The sequence below is a fragment of the Cavia porcellus genome, unplaced genomic scaffold (assembly GCF_034190915.1).
Source record: "Cavia porcellus strain 051 isolate PalLab524CR breed Dunkin Hartley unplaced genomic scaffold, mCavPor4.1 scaffold_16, whole genome shotgun sequence".
NCBI classification, from domain to species: Eukaryota; Metazoa; Chordata; class Mammalia; order Rodentia; family Caviidae; genus Cavia; species Cavia porcellus.
This window is the reverse complement of record NW_026947499.1, coordinates 55848025-55865693: the sequence shown is the minus strand read 5'-3', so window position 1 is coordinate 55865693 and position 17669 is coordinate 55848025. Positions and strand designations below refer to the sequence as shown.

The following is a 17669-nucleotide window of genomic DNA, read 5'->3' as shown; positions in this document are numbered from 1 at the left end:
ATTTTTGACCCTTTTTTGTTTATACCATTAAGTGGTCCATCTCCAACCCTGCCCCCCTCTCCAGCTCACAAAGCCCCTCGAGGAACTGGTGACATGCTTTTGTGTGTTCCACCTCAGCTTAGAATCAGGCTGTAGCTCCTTATACCCAACCTGCTGTTCCCGTCAGACTAAGCTCCCAGCAAAGCGTTTTTTTTTTGAGACAGGGTCTTGTTTTGTAGTGCATTCTAGCCTTGAACTAATGGTGATCCTTCTGCCTTAGCCGCCCAAATGCTGGGATTTTAGGCATGTGCCACCACATCCAGCTGTCTTTTTAGTTCTTTAGAACAGGGTTTTAAATTCCTATATGATCCTTCCTCAACCTTCTCAGGTGAGACTATATGTGTGTTTTATCATGCAAATTTATTTATTTATTGTCTTTTTGAGACTAGGTCTCACTATGCAATTCAGGCTGACCTTGAGCTTACTTTGTAGCCCAGGCTGGTCTCGAACTTGCAACAGTCCTGCCTCAGCCTCCCGAATGCTGGGATTATAGGTTTGTGCCATTACACCTGACTAAACATTTTTTTTTTTTGTACTGGGGATTGAACTCATGACCTTGTGCTTTCCAGGAAAGTGCTTATACAATTGAGCTAAATCTTCAGCTCAACATATTTTTTTAAGAGAGATGAGTTTTATGTTGTTCAGGCTGGCCTTAAACTCCTTGGCTCAAGCAATCTTTCTGGTTGAGCCTCCTAGGGTAGTTGGAGGCATGTGTTGCCATGTTTGACTGCCAAATCTAATTTTTTGAAAAATTTTTGTAGTGCTAGGAGATCAAACACAGGGCCTCATATAAGAGGCAAACACTTTACCATTGAACCACACGCTCAATCTGATTTTAAAATGAAAAATTCGCTAGACGTGGTAGTGCACAACTGTGATCCCAGTGCTTCAGGAGGCTGAGGCAAGAGGATTACTGTGAGTTCCAGGCCAACCTGGGCTACAATATGAGTTCAAGACCAGCCTGAACTGCCTAGGGAACCTTGTCTCAAAAAGACAAAGAAGGAAAGAAAAGAGAAGAAAAGGAAAAAGAATTTTAATCTGGCCCACCTGGCTCGCTTCCTCTCTCCTGCTTTCCAAATTGACCCTTCTGTTCAGAGGCTGTGTCCATCCTGCTTCTGTCTGTGAGCAAGGCTTTTCTGTGTGTTTGTCTCTTCCACGTGCTGTTCTTCCTCTTGCTATGCTGCGGTTGTAGTATCCCTCACTTGTCCCTGGGTGCTGTGTTCCAGGAAGCGTCCTCAACAGTCTCCATGTACGTAGTGCTATGTATGGTGATATCTCTAGACATCCTTCATGTTTGGAACTTGTGACAAGTACCAAAAATGCCAGGTACCCCTCCCCATTGTTCTGTCTGGAAAGGGTAATGCCAGTCAGGAGGCAACGGACACCCACTGCTGACTCGCACATAGAGTACCAAACAAGTGGTGCATACTTGTCGGGCGCAGGCGCTCAACATACTCCGCCCAGGACCAAGAGCCACGTCAGCTTCCGCAATGCATTATGTCCCTCTCCAAATAAACTTCTCCGCAGCAACTAGTGATGTTTACTCCGTGGCAGCTTGTGATTGGCCACAGTCAGATAGGCAGCTTGTGATTGGCCACAGTCAGATATATAAGCCAGAACCCGCCTCAATAAAGCGGCAGTTACCTGTTACCCACAAGAGCATCTCCTGTCTCATTGGGGGGCTGCGCTGGTCACATACTGAGACAGTTTTCTCATGAAAATGCTTCAGGTACCAAATTCCACAAGTTTCAAAGCAGTCAAGTTCCAAAGTGTGACTGTTATGCTCGCTTTGGCAGCACATATACTAAAATTGGAATGATACAGAGATTAGCATGGTGCCTGTGCGAGGGTGACACACAAATTCATGATGCATTCCAAAGGGGCTGTATACTGTTTCCCTACATATACATTTGATAAAGTGGACAATTACAACAGTTTACGGTAATAAAAGTTGCATAAATCATTTCTGCTGAACTGTACGTACTGTATGTTTGGCTTTGGCTAGCCACAGGTAATGGGAAATCTTGAATAAAAGACTTGTATTTTTCTCTGCCATACTTAAATTCAAGCCCTCTTGTTACTAGGTCTTTCAAATACCCATATGCTGGACTTGTTTTGTGGGACTTGTCATCAATGAACTTTTTGTTTAAGAAATTTTATGTGTACTTAGATTTTGTGAACCATAATTTCCAAAGCAAATAGCAAAAGCTGGACGTTAGTTTAAACTGACTAGGCCCATACAGCCTTAAAGAAACCTTAATCAAAAGAGCCATAAAATTAAAAAGTGCTTGAAGAGCCAAAGTTGTTTTCCCATTTGGCAAAGTGAATTGGCATTAAAATATTTGTATTTTTCTCTTGGTCCTGAGAATTGAACCCAGGCGCTTTGTATCGAGCTACATCTCCATATCTTTTTTAGTTTGTTTGTTTTTTGAGATACTATGTTGTTCAGGCTGGTCTTGAACTCACTGTGTATTCCAGGCTGGCCTCTGATTAGTGGTGATCATCTTGCTTCAGCCTCCCAAGTGGTGGAATTACTACCACACCTGGCCACTCCCAGGTTTTTTGGTTGTTTTTTTTAAAATTTTTTTGTCTTTTTCCTTTTTATCGGTACCAGGGATCAAACTCTCTCGACTGCCTGCTTACAAGGCAGGTGCTTATGCCGCTGAGTTAAATCCCCAGCCCCTGGTTTTGTTTTTGAGACAGTCTTGCTAAATCACTAAATTGCCTGAGGCATGCTTAAATTTTAATCCTCTTGTCTCAGTCTTCAGAGCGCTGGGATTATAGGCATGTGCCTTCACACCCAGTTTGTATAATGCTTCTATGAACATTCATGTACAAATTTTTTTTTTTTGTCTTTTTCATTGGTACCGGGTATCGAGCTCACAACTGCCTGCTTGCAAGGCAGGCGCTCATGCTGCTGAGCTAAATCCCCAGCCCCTCATGTACAAATTTTTGTTGAGACAGTTTTCATTTCTTATTGGTGGATAGTAGGATTGAAACTTTTGAATCATGTGGAAGGCATATATTTAATTTTAAGTAAACTGTAAATTGTTTTCCAGAATAGATGTACCATTTTCTCCCACACTTAACACTATCCTTTCTCCAGTGGCTGCAAATTCCAGTTATTTGGTATTGCCAGTTTTGTTTTGTTTTTTACTATCCTAATATAGTGATACCTCAATGTGGGTTTTATTTTTTGAGATAGGGTTTTGCTTTGTAGTTCAGGCTGGCCTTGAACTCACTATGTAGCCCAAGTAGGCCTCAAATTTAGGGCACTGTTTCTGCCTCAGCCTCCTGAATGCTGAAATTACAGACCACCACACTTGGTGGTCAATTGTGATTTTAAATTATCTTTCCATAATGACCAATGATATTGTGTACTTGTTCACCATCTATGTATCTTCCTTTGGGAAATGTCTGTTCACATCTTTTGCCTATTTAAAAAATTGTTATTGGCCGGTCGAGTTTGAAGAGCCTACACAGGTATACCTGATACAAGGCATCTGGCAGATACATGCTGTGCTTACTGTTTCACTCCACAGGTGCAGTGTCACAGGAATCTGCCTCCGTCTGATAAACTCTGTGAAGGAAGGGACTAAATCTGCTTTTGCCTGACACCTGGGAGGTGCCAGGCACATGTAGCAAGCTGCCCAATAACATTTTTATTGGGGCATTAAATGACTACAGTCTAAAATTTGTCTACCAGGGGAGACTAGGCTTAGGTTTCCAAAACACGAAATATTTCCTGGGGCAATGTCATTGAGGGGTATTAAGGACTCAGAATAGATTCTAATAAGGCATCTCAGGGACTCCAGAATTACTTTTTTTCCCCCTAAGAGTAGGAAAATTTATTGAAGGAAAGGAATGGGGACTAGGAAGAGCTCTGGAGAGACTGGAGGCGTCCTGAATGTCTTGCCCCAGAATTGCTTTTGAAGTGTGGTTGGAAGAGGATTTTTTTGAAGCTGCATTTGCACAGAATGGTGACAGTTTTACATAGAGTGCGTGTTCATTCGGTGCATTTTGGATATTGCGAGCGTTCCCTAAAGGACCACCCTGAGCCAGCCTTTGGCCCCGGATCTGCAGGTCGTCTCCCAAGGCTCAGAGTTCCACCAGCTTCACAAAAGACCACGAGAGGGCGCAAGGTTCCGGTCTCGGAGGGAAGCGGGGAAAGCGGGTTAGGACGCTACTTTCAGTGGGAATTTAAGCACCCAAAGTGGACGCTCAGGGTGGAGGAACCTGAGAAGGGGCAGCCGTTCACCCTCCACTCATTCCAACTCTACTACGCATGCACGGAGCTGTTCTGACGCTGCGAGTGACCAGCACAAGAGAGAACTGGTCATAACATCTCTAGAGACATTTGTAAGTTCCGAAAACCTTTTGAGACTCCAGTATTTTGTTTAATCCACAAGACGTCCGCTAGTTGGTTGTCCTGGATAAGGCCACTGAGATTCGCTAAGTCACGGGGACTCCCGAAGAGTCGCGGCTGGAAGGGAATGAGCAGCCGGCTTGCCGTAGCGCGTGATCTGACAGCAGCTCCCTGGGTTACCCCGGCGACCGGCTGACAGTCACGTGACACTTTACCCAGGGAGGGCGCCTCGAGGCTTCTGGTTGCTGCGGCTGCGGGTCACGTGCCACGGGTTTGCACTCAGCGACTGCTTCACCCGGCTCCAGTGTCACATGACCCGCTTTTCAGCAACATGGCAGCCGCCAGGGTGCAGCTCCGGCGCTGAGAGACAGGGAGCGCGCTCCTGCGAGGAGTGAGGGTCTCACCGTGGGAGGGGGCGCGGCCCCCTCCATCTCATCGGTGTCACCTGGATCCCACAGTCCCCTGCGCTCGGTGTGTGGGAGGGAATGCCCGGCCCGGTCTCTTTTCAGCCGAGCTCCGCACAGAAGGGAGGTCCTACCTAACTGTGGGGACTTGTCCCTCTCCGGGAATCCCGCTAGTCTTTCTTCTCCAGCTCCTTTACTTCGCAGGTGGGATCGTTGGTGAGACCGGAGCGCGGGCCGGTGCGGCTCCCCGGGACTATGGCCGGGTCTGACACCGCGCCCTTCCTCAGCCAGGCAGATGACCCAGATGATGGGCCAGTGCCTGGCACCTTGGGCTTGCCTGGGTCCTTGGGAAACCCAAAGTCCGGAGAGCCCGAGGTGCCAGATCAGGAGGGGCTGCAGCGCATCACCGGCTTGTCGCCGGCCCGGTCGGCTCTCATCGTAGGTGTGCTGTGCTACATCAACCTCCTGAACTACATGGACCGCTTCACCGTGGCCGGTAGGTGCTAGCCGTAGAGGGGTACGAAGGAACCAGCGTCCTGGGATGGGGTAGCCTCGCGGGCTCACCTGGAGTGTTCCGTTGCCAGGCGTCCTACCAGACATCGAGCACTTTTTCAGCATCGGAGACAGTAGCTCCGGCCTCATCCAGACCGGTGAGTGGAGGCTCCTGGTGGTCACACTGCAGCTTTTACTGCTTTTCTGCCTCCCTTTGGGCCATATTCTTAGGGGACCTAATGGCCTTGACTTTGTTCTGGGACTGGCTAGTTCAGCTAGGACAGCATACTTAAGAGGGGAGCATGGCTGTAATCCCAGCTCTGGGAAGATTGAGGTAAGGGGGGTTGAGAGAGTTGGAAGGCAGCCTAGACTACATAGCGAGACCCTGTCACAACAAAGCGAAGCAAACCAAACCAGATAGTTGGTTTAGTAAGTGGTTTAGACAGACCCGGCTTTATTTTTGTATTTTTTTGTCTTTTCGAGACAGGGTTTCACTATGAAGTTCAGGCTGCCTTCAGTCCCAGTGATCCTCCTGCCTCACCCTGCCTAGGATTATAGGCGTGCACCACAACGCCTGGCTCAGACTGGGCTTTAAATCTTAGTGCTTCCCCTTACTGTGTGATGGTAGGCACAGCACTTAGTTTCTCTAAGCCTTGTTTTCTTTGTCTGTGACAGGGGCTAGTCCTAACAGTCATTTCTGAGGATAAGTGATCATGCTGTGGAGTGCCCAGTGCAGTGTTCCACATGGCAAGGAGAGAGTGTTTGAAATGGGGGAAGCTGAGTTTTACTGGTTTGGAACTTTGGGTCTCTGAGAGAGGCAAAACCAGAACCAAATTCTTCTATTTTTTCCTTTCCTTCTTCATTTCTCAAATGTTTCTGAGTGCCTGCTGTGTGCCAGGCCCTGGAGGGAGTGGTGATGATGTGTTTGGCGAGATGTTATTCTTCATTTTTTTGTGTGTGTATATGTGGTGCTGGAGATCGAACCCAGAACCTCACACATATTAGGCAGGTGCTGTACTTCTGTTTGTTAGTTTCTGAGACAGGGTCTCAGTCTAGTTCATGATGGCCTTGAACTGACAGCTGTCCTTCTAAATGCTGTCCTTCTAAATACAGACATGGGCCACTACACAACCAGCCTAATACATGGGCCACTACACAACCAGCCTAATACTGAACTTCTGAACTGCCTCCTTCCCCAAGTTTAAATCCTCCCATTGACTGAGGAATAGGTGTTACTCTCCCTGCTTTATAGAGGAAGCGGGTAGTGTTATCTACATTTTACAAAGAAACTGAGGCTTGGAGAAGAGTTTGGGTTTGTCCAGGGCCACACAACATTATGTTAGTGGCAAAACAGGATTTTGAAACCAGTTCTTGAGGTGTGCTTTGCCAACTTGAGGCGAATGAGGAACTGGTGGTAAGTCTGGAGAGATGAAAATGGGATCATAGGTCAAGGTTGCAAACCTCTGAAGAGTTATGTTGGAGAAGTAGCAGAACTTTCTAGATGGCTCCATTTAGTCCCCTTTTCACTTCGCATGTGTTGATTGAATACATCTTATGTGCTGGCTATGTGTTAAGTGAGAGACTCATGGTCATAGTCAGAACAGGCAAGGTCCTTGCCTTCAGGGCGCTCTGTGCAGGAGGGGGCTGGTAAACCCTCAGTAAAATGAAGTAACTTTCCACAGGATAAATACCGTGCAAAGGAAAACAGTAAGTGCAGTAGATGGGATGGGCTGTGTGGAGGTCGGGCTGTGTGGAGGTTGGGGAAGGTATCCGAGCTGCAGCCAGAGCTAAGCCTGAGGAAGCAGAGGAACCGGGATGTCGGGGGATCATCTTGTGCCCCCGCGTTGTTCCGGCAGCCTGCACCCCAGCTGGTGGAAGTGGGAGGCTGGGGACTTGCCTGGGCTGACTCTCTGCTTCCCCTCAGTGTTCATCTCCAGTTACATGGTGTTGGCACCTGTGTTTGGCTACCTGGGTGACAGGTACAATCGGAAGTATCTCATGTGCGGGGGCATTGCCTTCTGGTCCCTGGTGACGCTGGGGTCATCCTTCATCCCCAGAGAGGTGAGGACCCACGCTGGCTCCTGCTGCTGGCCACTCCCCACTCCCCAGCAATCTTTGCTGCTGCTCCTTGGAGTCCTTTCAGACTGGCCTCCCGGAGCTTCTGCAGTTTCCTGGATTCATGCCATTTTATACCCTTTCCTTGCCTGAGTGAATCTGCTCGCCCCCTCTTCTCTTTTTTCCAGAACCTTCTTACTGTTCATCATCTCTCTTCCCCTGATCACTGACTGCTCCATCCCTAAATACTCACAATGTCTCTGCCATGGAAAAAGTTCCACCTGGATCGCCGTCTCCCTTTTCCTTTCCTTGAAAGGTCCCTCCAGCAGCCCAGCACCAGCGAGGGTGGAGCGGCCGGGGAGCTGCTTGCTCCTGCCTGTCACCCCTCCAGCGCTCCACTTGAGAGCAACCCGCTGACTTCGCCCCACCAGTTCAGCGCGCCTGCCATTGCCACAGGCAATGGTGACCTCCTGCGTGCTCAGGGCTGCTCCATCTTCCTAGTGCTGTTCTTGCTGGAGCTCTCAGGGGCTCTCAAGCCCTTCTTTCTCCCTGAAACCCTCTTCTGCTGCTTCACTCTTTGCTTTCCCTGTGCTTCCCTGGCTGTGGCTTCTTTGCTCCTTTAGAACTTCCTCCCTCTGTGCTCCCTCTACCCTGGCTTTGTCCTCAGGCTGAGGCCCTATGTGTGCTTCCAGGTGTCTTCAGTAGACAGATACTCCCCTGCTCGAGTTCTTTTTTCACCACTGGGGTGTCTTGGGTGGGAAGGGCAAGGTAGGAACTAAGATTTATTTTGGAAATGTAGCTCACCCGAAAGCCCTGAGTTTACAGTTTTTGTTTGTTTGGTGGTACCGGGGACCAAACTGGTAACCTCACACTTGCAGGCAGACCCTTAGGCTGAGCTAAATCCCCAGCCCAATAATTTATTTTGTTTTTGCTGGGGACTTTGTACTGTGAAGTCCTCACAACAGCTATGTGAACAACTTGTTATTCCCCTTTTGCAGATGAGGAAACTGAGGCTCAGAGAGGTTAAGTTACTTTCTCAAAGTCACAGCTAGTAAATAGTGGAGACAGGATGCCAGCAGGTCTGACTGATTCTAAACCCAGGCCTCTCCTGCTGTCCCTGTTGACTCTGGCACTGACTGGAGAGGTCGCCTGGGCAGATGGCTCCAAGGTGGGGGTGCCATCTCCCCTGTGTCTCCTTCCCCAGCGTTTCTGGCTGCTCCTCCTGACCCGGGGGCTAGTGGGGGTCGGGGAGGCCAGTTATTCCACCATTGCGCCCACCCTCATCGCCGACCTCTTCGTCGCTGACCAGCGCAGTCGAATGCTCAGCGTGTTCTACTTTGCCATCCCAGTGGGGAGGTGAGCTGGCCTAAGGCCTGGGGGAGGCAGAGAGGGCCTGGGTGGAGGGTTTGACAGATTGATTTTCTGTTCCCTCTGTCCCTCCTCTTCCTGGCAGCGGTCTGGGCTATATTGCAGGGTCCAAAGTGAAGGATGTTGCTGGGGACTGGCACTGGGCTCTGCGGGTAAGTCTGGTCACAGACCAGGGAAAGGTCAGTGATACTATGTGATCCCTTTTCTGACTTCTGGTTGCCTCCTTTTTGTGGCAGTGCTGACTGTGCCAGGCCTGCAGGAAGCCTTGTCCCAGGCAGAGCCTTGTTGCAGGTGTTGGGAGCACACTGTACCTGTGACCCCCAGAAGGGACTGTAGTGGCTTTCCTAGTGGGAAGTCCCAGGGTGATCTTCAGGCAGAGCCACGCCAGGGTGTCCACTGGGATTTGATAGTTCTCTTATCAGCTTTCCTTTCTTCTGAGTTGACTTCATTTTTCAAGTGTATGAGCTCCAAATTAAGATCTTCAAATGGAGTAGCTCCAACAGTTTGAGTCCTTGAGCAATGGTCGTGGGATGGCAACTGATGAGACCAGTGTGGGTCACAGGCCCTCCGTGAAGCCAGGTGCCAGGGCCCGGACAGTTAACAGTCCTGTTGTTGTCCAGCTCTGAGTTGCTGTTCGGTCCATATGGATTGACAGAAATGGAGGAAGTGCTTTCCCAAAAAAGAAATTAGGCTTCTGTTGTCAAAGAGAAGCAAAGTTAGGCTTGTGAAAACAAAGAGACGACCTTCCCAGACCACAGGTGTAGTTCCTGAGCAGGGTGTGAGCCTGCATGTGAGGAGGGCTGGACTTAATGTTCACTCTGTCTCCCGCAACCCCAGGGCTTGAGTGTGTCCTTGTCTCTGCCTGTCCTGAAGCCAGTGTCTTCCGCAGGTGACACCAGGCCTGGGGGTAGTAGCTGTTCTGCTGCTGTTCCTGGTAGTACGGGAGCCACCCAGGGGAGCTGTGGAGCGCTACTCAGATTCACCGCCCCTGAACCCCACCTCGTGGTGGGCAGATCTGAGGGCTCTGGCAAGAAAGTGAGTCGAATCCCTTTCTGCTCCATCCGAGGCTCTGTTGTGTGCTGGCAGTTTGAGTGAGTGCAGTGTTTGCTGGCTCTATTCCCTGCCTGTCAAATCCAAAGCCAGCATTTGGCCACTACTGTTCCCTCGTGGCAGCTGCAAATCCTAGGATCAACCTTGGCAGCTTCTGCACCCAGTTTTTTTGCAAAATAAGCCAGGAAGGGAAAAGAAAAGTCCCTTCTCCCTCCACACCTCTGTGGGGTCTGACTTCTTCTCTCCCAACTGTCTGTAGTCGTAGTTTCATCCTGTCTTCCCTCGGCTTCACTGCTGTGGCCTTTGTCACGGGCTCGCTGGCCCTCTGGGCTCCCGCATTCCTGCTGCGCTCCCGTGTGGTCCTGGGGGAGACCCCACCCTGCCTTCCTGGAGAATCCTGCTCTTCTTCAGACAGGTACCCGGGTGGGGCTGGGCTGGGTGGCCTGCGGGTGGCAGGGTGAAGAGTGTGTGACTCAGACTTGGGCAAGGACAGTTTGAATCCTGACCCCCCATGAGCTGCTTCTCTTTCAGAGCCTCAGTTTCTGGGGGAATCTTTGGAGGGATGACGTGGGGATCAGAGGTCCTGTGTCTGGATAGACTTGGGGCTAAGGGTGGTCGGACAGACCAGCTTTCATGCTGGGCAGGGGTCTTAGAGGCAGAGGTTGTAGCTCTATGTCTCTACCCTGGCCCTAGTCTCATTTTCGGGATCATCACATGCCTGACCGGGGTCTTGGGTGTGGGTCTGGGTGTGGAGATCAGCCGCCGCCTACGCCACTCCAACCCTCGGGGAGACCCTCTGGTTTGTGCTGCTGGCCTTCTGGGCTCTGCTCCTTTCCTCTTCCTGGCCCTGGTCTGCGCCCGTGGTAGCATCGTGGCCACCTATGTGAGTAGTCAGCAGGGTGCGAGGGGGTGTTCTGGGTTCAGGGTAGGGGAACCTTGCACTGGGGTAGAACTGGGGTCTCCTAGTGGTTTGAGGTAGCATGCCTGGTTTTAGATCACGATTCTGGCCCTTTCCAGCCATGTGACCCTGGCAAGCAGTTTAGCATCTCTCAGCCTGGTTTTATCATCTAAAATGGGAATGATGGTAATCCCCATCTTGTATTGTTGTGGAGAGGATTGCTTGAGGTAGTGGATGAGTGTGTTATATGGTAAACCATTTGTGTGTTTGCTCTGATTGGCATACCTCTTCTTTCTCCCACCCCCTTAGATTTTCATCTTTATTGGAGAGACCTTGCTGTCCATGAACTGGGCCATCGTGGCTGACATTTTGCTAGTGAGTAGCTCACAGCTCCACAATTGGCGCCCAGCCTGATGAGAGCTGGGATTGGGGGCAGGAGGCATTGCTTGCTCTGAATAGTGGTGTTCAGCCTGGCTGCAGAGTCCAGCCCTGAGGGGCCTGTTGTCCTGGCCCTGTGTCTTCTAGTCCCATGGGGAGCCCCCATACTGAGCTCCCCTCCCCTCTGCAGTATGTCGTCATCCCCACTCGACGTTCCACTGCTGAGGCCTTCCAGATTGTACTATCTCACCTGCTGGGTGACGCTGGGAGCCCCTACCTCATCGGCCTGGTGAGCACTGCCCCCTGCTGGGACGGGGTGGGGTGCATGGGGCCCCCAGTACTCCTGGTGCTGACCTGGGCATGGGCCTCTCACCTTCCACTGGTCCCAGGGGATTTTGTCTACAGGTTTCTCCCCATGAGGCCTATGGCCTCACCGTAGTGCTCTGAACCCCCTTCCCTTTCCCAGGCTCCATTTTCCTTTTCTTGGGTTGGGGGCTCACCCTGGCTCCGCTCAGGTCTCTAACTCTTGGCTCCATGCTCCCACAGATCTCCGATCGCCTCCGCCGGAGGTGGCCCCCATCCTTCCTGTCGGAGTTCCGGGCCCTGCAGTTCTCACTCATGCTCTGTGCGTTCATTGGGGCGCTGGGTGGTGCTGCCTTCCTGGGCACCGCCATCTTCATTGAGGGTGATCGCCGGCGGGCCCAGCTCCATGTGCAGGGTCAGTTGCTCTTTGTCCCCCACACTGCCTGTTTCTCTGTCTTTCCATCCAGCTGCACAGCTCAGGTCCTGGGCATTTCTCAGTCCATAGCTCACCCCTTTTTTGGCTTCTGATCTGATTGTCCTACAAGCTGGTGTTCATCTGTGTCCATGATTCTGATGGCCCTTGTTGCCATCCCACCTGTGTCCTGTTGCCTGCTTGTCTGCTCTGTGTGTGTGTGTGTGTGTGTGTCTGTCTGTCTGTCTCTCTGGCCTGGCTCTGACCCTACCTCCCACAGGTCTGTTGCCTGAGACAGGGCCCACAGATGACCGGATTGTGGTGCCCCAGCGAGGCCGCTCCACTCGGGTCCCTGTGTCCAGTGTGCTCATCTGAGGCATCACTCACCTATCCATACATCTGCTGCAGCTGGCCCTGGGCCCACCCATGAGGTGCCTGAGGCTGAAACCCTTGGCCCAGCCCAGCCCAGTTTCCAGGAGATAGCCCTGGGCTGTGTCCTGGTTCCAGACACTACGTGGATAGCCCAGGGGAGTGATGGGGGCCTGGGCGGGGTTTCCCTACACTGGGGCAGTCCCGCAGGCTCGGTGCTATTTGTAACAATAAAATTTGTAGCCAGACCCCAAGTGTCTGCTTGAGTCTTTCTCTGGGTGTTAGTGACCTCTACTGGCTGGGCTATAGGGACTGGTCCATGGTTTTGCGCCCTGGGGACTGGGGGTGGTCCTTGTCTTCTGTTTGGGTGATCAGAGGTAGGACTGCTTTCCTCCGAGTGAGCTGACTCAGTGTGACAGTGAGTCATGCCCGTGTCCATGCTCACGGAGAGAGGCAGGGCCTGGGTGAGGCCTGTGTAGTGGGCGTCTGCCTGTGTGCTGTCACTGGCTCCACTCAGTCCCTTGGAGGGACCCCCTACCAAGTCACTTTGATCTGCAGTCCAGAGCCTTCTGAGGAGTCTGGGTCACCTCTTGGGCCTCCCCACTTCCCAAGGTGGTAGGGGTGGGCAGGGGGCGGTGCAGCTGGCTGAGGAGCCTGATGATTTCCTGCGCTCACCACAGCTTCCTGCCACAGAGAGGAGGCAGGCAGAGGGGAGGCAGGCAGAGGGGAGGCGGGCAGGAGCAAGGGGTAGGGACGCTTGGCGCAGGAACCTTGCAGAGGATAGCTGGGGTGAAGGCTGCACGGCGGGTGATTGGTGCTGCAGCTCCCAGCCCAGCCCTGGCCTCGCCACCCTGGATCAGGTCTCCCCGAACCAGCCCCGACCCCCGTGGCTGGGCTGAGATCCAGGAGCTTCCTAGAGGGCGCAGCTGTGGCCCCCACGCGCCTGCTGCTTCTCTGTTGAAGGGGCCTGCCCTGGGCTCTCCTGCAGATGGAGGAGAACAGTGTGGTCCTCTCAGAGCCCCTGGGCCTCCTGCTGCTGCCCCTCATCGCCATGTTGCTGATGGTCCTTTGTGTGCGCTGCCGCGAGCTTCGAGGTGAGTCGGAGCAGTCAGCTTCTTTGTGCACAGACAGGGATCCTTTCCACCTCCCAACTACTTGGTCTCCCTTTAATGCTGTCCCTACTCCAGGACCCCCGAGCTCTTAGCACTCTCCTCTGTGTACCCATGTTCCGGCCTCATTGACTGTCTCTCTTCCCCAGGCTCCTATGGCAGTGCTAGCGAAAATCGGTGAGTCTGTCCTACCCCATGGGTCTCCCACTGTCCCGAAGGCAGGGCGGGGTGGGGTCCCCTCTCAGCCCCATACCCAAGCTGTGTCTCCCCTGCCAGTTCACAAACAGAGAGCTTCCTGTTCAAGCCGACTCGTGAGTACACAGAGGGTCTCCTGCCCTGCATGTGGGGGAGTGGTCCTCTTGGTGTGTGAGCGTCCCACCCCTTGGGACTACCCACATGTCCTGGACCTGAGCTGGGATATGGGGACGGTAGGAGCCCCAGGTCTGGCAAGGGCATGGATTGCAAGGGATGAGTGTGACCTTTGCAGCTTTGATGTCTGAAGTTACTCCTTCAAGCTTGGCTCTATCCTCAGAAATGCTGCCCTCCTGGTCACCTTACCCATCTGCTCCCGACCCACACCTGAGCCAGCCAGACCTGCTCCACATCCCGTGAGTACCGCTCAGTCCAGCCCGCTCCCTCCATTCTACCCCCGGCTCCCTCGCTTTCTTGGGTTGGGGGCTGCTTCCCCTGTTGCTACTCCTCTTGCCCCTAGACATGATCCTTGACCTTTGAGCCCCCACAGACGATCGCCACAGCTTCTCCTGGGTTCCCACCGGATGCCCTCTTCCCAGCAGGACTCAGATGGTGGTAAGGGCAGAGATGGGCTCCAAGGGCTGGGACCGGGGCTGGGCAAAAGCCCAGTGCAACCTGAGCTGACTCAGTCTCCCCCTTTCTCTCTGAAGCCAACAGTGTGGCGAGCTATGAGAACCAAGGTGTGTCTGGAATGCTGTACCAGGCCAGGCCGGGAGCCCGGTCTGCCCCTGGCCAGGCTGAAACCCCTGTGTCTCGATTCCCAGAGGTAGCCTGTGAGGACGCGGATAAAGATGAGGATGAGGAAGACTACCCCAACGAGGGCTACGGCGGCTATGTGTGAGTGGCCAGGTGGGAGGCAGGGACTGGGCCCAGCATTCTCGCTCACCCTCTTGCTCCTTCCCTCCAGGGAGGTGCTTCCCGACAGCACCCCAGCCACCAGCACTGGGGTCCCTTCGGCTCCTGTACCCAGCAACCCTGGCCTCCGAGACAGTGCCTTCTCCAGTGAGTCGGCTTCTTCTGTCCACTGCTGCCCGCCACGTGCCATCAGCCTCTGCTCTCTTCCCTCTTACTTCGTTTTGTACCCCTTCCATTTCCTCCTTCAGATGTTCTTCCTTCCTGCTCTGATCTGATTTTTCACATTTTTCTCCCCCATTTCCTCTCTGTCTTCCTTCTTGTCTGTGATCTGGGAGATTTCTTTGATTTCTTAGTTTTTAACCTTTCTATTGAGATTTTCTTTCTCCTACCCAGAAGCTCTTTGTTGTGTAGGTTTTGGTCTGTAAATGTTCTTTTTTGTTTTGTTGTTCTTGTGTGTTAAGACAGGGTCTCACTATGCAGTTCAGGCTGGCTTTGAACTCACTGTGTAGTCTAGGCTGGCTTCAAAGTCACAGTGATCCTCCTGCCTCAGCCTCCTGAGTGCTGGGATTACAGGCGGGCACCACCACACCACACAAAAAGTGTTCTTTTTATATAGCCTTTTGGCCTTGTTTCGTGGAAGTGAGCTCATTTTGTCAATGTCTAAGGATATAACTAGAGTTTTATTTTTTCCCTGAAAATTTCTTCTCTTCCTGCATGGTCTTAGGTTGCTCTGAGTTGCTTTTCTGTCTTTGGCTTGTCTCATCCTCCTGATTTCATCTCCTGGGCATTGCTCAGTATCTGATCTTCAGGTTTCTGTTACTTTTTCTCTTTCCAGACATTGAATATCCCTTATTTGAGGTAGCTGAAGTGTTTCAAATTTTGTAAACCCGTAATGAAGTATCTTATGGATAGGACTCAAGTCTAAACACAAAATTCATTTGTGCTTCACATAAACATTACATACATAGTCCAGACATGATTTAATAGAATATTTTAAATAATTTTGTGCATGAAACTCATTTTGGAGTGTAGAATTTTCCGTTTACAACAGTATGTTGATGCAAGATTGGAGTTTTAGAGCATTTTGGATTTTGGATTTTTGGGTGAGAGGTGCTCGACCTGTCTGTATGTGCCTCGAGCTTTCACTTCCGCACCCCGGCTCCATCTGCCACCCGTATTTCCAAACTGCCGCCTCTTTCCTGAGCGCTAGACTGTCTGGCCAGGTGCATTCATTCATTCGGCATTGACTGCCTGTGTCTGCTGGGCTTATGCTAGGGATAATAGTGAGGCAGACAGTCACAGTAAAAGACTGCCATTCCTGAGGCCTGCTATCTCTGCTAGGAGCTTTATGTGCTTAGTTTACTAAATATCCCCATTCCAGGTGCTCTGGTGCCTACTTCGGCTCCTCCTGCCCCTCAGTTGTGCCCTGGTAGTATGGCAGGATTTGTTTATGTGTTATTTTTATATCTTTTTCTTGGGAAAGTCTTGCTATGTTGCCTATATTGCCCGTGAACCACTGGGTGCAAACAATCCTCTCACCTCAGCCCCTCAAGTAGCTGAGACTACAGGCACGCCACCACACAACCCAGCCCAGGACGGAGTGCGAAGTGGGTCCTGTTTGTAACCGTTTTACAGATGAACAAACAGGCACAGAGAGGTTAGCAGCATGTCTGAGGTTACACAGTCTCTTAGTGCTAGGGCCAGGATTTGAACTTGTGTTGTCTGGCTCCAGAGTCCACCTTATCCATGTCTTCATCGGGAAACAAGGTAACACGTAAAAGAGCCAAATGGGGGCTGGGGATTTAGCTCAGTGGCATAAGCGCCTGCCTTGCAAGTGTGTGGTCGTGAGTTCGATCCCCTGTACTGATAAACAAAAAGCCCCCCCCAAATTAAACAAAAAAAAAGAGCCAAATGGTTTTGGGTGTGCTGAGTGCCACAGAGAGACTAAGGAGTGTGTGGGCAATGGTGGCCCTGTCAGGGTAGCAGGCAGTCTTGCTGGGGAAGCAGCAGTCGGCTGGGCTGAGTGTAGTTTCTCCTCCGAATATGACGCCAAACTCCTCCCCACCGAGCTGCCAACCTAGAGCCATGCCGGCTGCCGTGTTCTGTTCCCCCTAACATTGTCCATCTAGGACACCTGTTCAGTCCACCTCTATGGCTCTTGTCCTCGTCCAGCTGCTGTTATCGTTTGCTCAGGCTGTTGTGTCTGCTTCGACTGTTGAGAGTCTCAGAGTGTCTTCCCTTGGGGCCCTGGACATCTGAGTTGGGGTAACCCTGGGAATCAGTGGCAGAGGGTCTCTGGGGACAGTGCTGGACTGGGCTGAGCCCCAGTGGCTTTCCTACAGTGGAGTCCAGAGATTACGTGAATGTCCCTGAGAGCGAGGAGAGCGCAGAAGCATCTCTGGGTAAGTGGCTGGGGGCTCCCAGGGCTCTTCCTCCTGCCCGCTCGCCCTCTGTGTGGCTGTGCTGTGGCATGGCCATGTCTCCCCTGACTGTTTCCCCAGATGGGAGCCTGGAGTATGTGAATGTGTCCCAGGAGCTGCAGCCCTTGCCGGGCACTGAGCCTGGTGTGTATAGGTGGGGGGACGAGGCTGGGGGACCTGCCTGTGCAGCAGCCTGCAGGTTGCCACCAATGTCTGCTCCCTTGCAGCCACCCTGAGCTCCCAGGAGGTGGAGGATGAGGAAGATGAGGAAGCTCCAGATTATGAGAACGTACAGGAACTTAGCTGAGGTCCCGGTAAGTGGCTTTCCTCGAAGACCTCTTCCTGGGCCACCCTCGAGGCACGAGTCCTATCTTCCTGGCTCTGGGTCCCCACTATTCCCTGCCAACCTCTCATCCTTCTCCCTGTTGTGTTTCAGCCATGGCCGAGCTGTCCTGGAACCAGCCTGGCTGGAAATTGAACTGGGCAGCTGAAAAAAGCCCCGGGGGCCCAATTGGTGTCCTGCCCTGGCTGTATCCTGATAGCAGCCTGAGAATCCCCCCTAACTTATTGTCACTTTGGGGTCCAGTCTGTGTCCCCAACACTCTGCACCTTCTGACACAACCTGAGAATGAACCTACCTGGTCCTGGCTCTCCTCTTCAGAATGGAATAAAGGCCGCTGTGGTCTGCAGAGCTCTTGGCTTTGGGGCCTTGAGTTGGGCCTGCAGGCCGTGTGTGTGTGTGTGTGTGTGTGTGTGTGTGTGTGTGTGTGTGTGCGCACGTGCGTGCGTGCGTGCTGAGTGACGATGGACAGTGACTAGGATGCTGCCACCTCCTGAGTGAGGCCCTGGGGCTCAGGACATGGCTCCCATGATGCAGCCCGTAGAAGCACAGCCGTTCC

The 17669-nt window shown here is 52.1% G+C and overlaps 2 protein-coding genes and 1 non-coding gene across 9 annotated transcripts; all 3 read left to right on the top strand.

Annotated features, from left to right (window-relative positions):
• Positions 1–1819: 1819 nt before the first annotated feature.
• Positions 1820–1923, top strand: LOC111754074 (U6 spliceosomal RNA). Its single transcript, XR_002788801.1, has one exon. It is a non-coding gene; the product is annotated as a U6 spliceosomal RNA (small nuclear RNA).
• Positions 1924–4220: 2297 nt separating this feature from the next.
• Positions 4221–12382, top strand: Spns1 (SPNS lysolipid transporter 1, lysophospholipid). Of its 2 annotated transcripts, none has more exons than XM_013142125.3 (13): positions 4221–4398; positions 5014–5305; positions 5394–5459; positions 7226–7362; positions 8561–8712; positions 8810–8876; positions 9614–9759; positions 10034–10189; positions 10468–10657; positions 10982–11047; positions 11241–11339; positions 11597–11768; positions 12046–12382. In XM_013142125.3, exons 2-13 carry the CDS (start codon positions 5065–5067, stop codon positions 12138–12140), a joined length of 1587 nt encoding a protein of 528 aa, XP_012997579.1. In that variant the 5' UTR covers positions 4221–4398; positions 5014–5064; the 3' UTR covers positions 12141–12382. The 2 variants fall into 2 exon arrangements, with proteins under 2 accessions (XP_012997579.1, XP_003477878.1); XM_003477830.5 differs by lacking the exon at positions 4221–4398 and adding an exon at positions 4705–4876.
• A 449-nt stretch (positions 12383–12831) lies between these two features.
• Positions 12832–17459, top strand: Lat (linker for activation of T cells). 6 transcript variants are annotated; one of them, XM_013142274.3, is made up of 12 exons: positions 12833–13228; positions 13393–13420; positions 13520–13554; positions 13731–13851; positions 13977–14050; positions 14146–14175; positions 14260–14332; positions 14403–14497; positions 16693–16752; positions 16852–16914; positions 16998–17084; positions 17207–17459. In XM_013142274.3, the coding sequence occupies exons 1-11, from the start codon at positions 13123–13125 to the stop codon at positions 17075–17077; spliced, it is 765 nt and encodes a 254-aa protein (XP_012997728.1). In that variant the 5' UTR covers positions 12833–13122; the 3' UTR covers positions 17078–17084; positions 17207–17459. The 6 variants fall into 6 exon arrangements, with proteins under 6 accessions (XP_023416675.1, XP_012997728.1, XP_023416676.1 ...); XM_013142275.3 differs by having other exon boundaries at positions 12834–13228; positions 13986–14050; XM_013142276.3 differs by having other exon boundaries at positions 12835–13228; positions 13776–13851.
• Positions 17460–17669: the final 210 nt, after the last annotated feature.

Coding starts and splice junctions, on each gene's coding strand:
- Spns1 (XM_013142125.3), top strand. CDS start 5,065: ATGGCCGGGTCTGACACCGCGCCCTTCCTCAGCCAGGCAGATGACCCA. Junction 5,460..7,225: donor CTCCGGCCTCATCCAGACCG/GTGAGTGGAGGC, acceptor GCTTCCCCTCAG/TGTTCATCTCCAGTTACATG. Junction 11,048..11,240: donor TCGTGGCTGACATTTTGCTA/GTGAGTAGCTCA, acceptor TCCCCTCTGCAG/TATGTCGTCATCCCCACTCG.
- Lat (XM_023560907.2), top strand. CDS start 13,123: ATGGAGGAGAACAGTGTGGTCCTCTCAGAGCCCCTGGGCCTCCTGCTG. Junction 14,498..16,692: donor CCGAGACAGTGCCTTCTCCA/GTGAGTCGGCTT, acceptor GCTTTCCTACAG/TGGAGTCCAGAGATTACGTG. Junction 16,915..16,997: donor CTTGCCGGGCACTGAGCCTG/GTGTGTATAGGT, acceptor GCTCCCTTGCAG/CCACCCTGAGCTCCCAGGAG.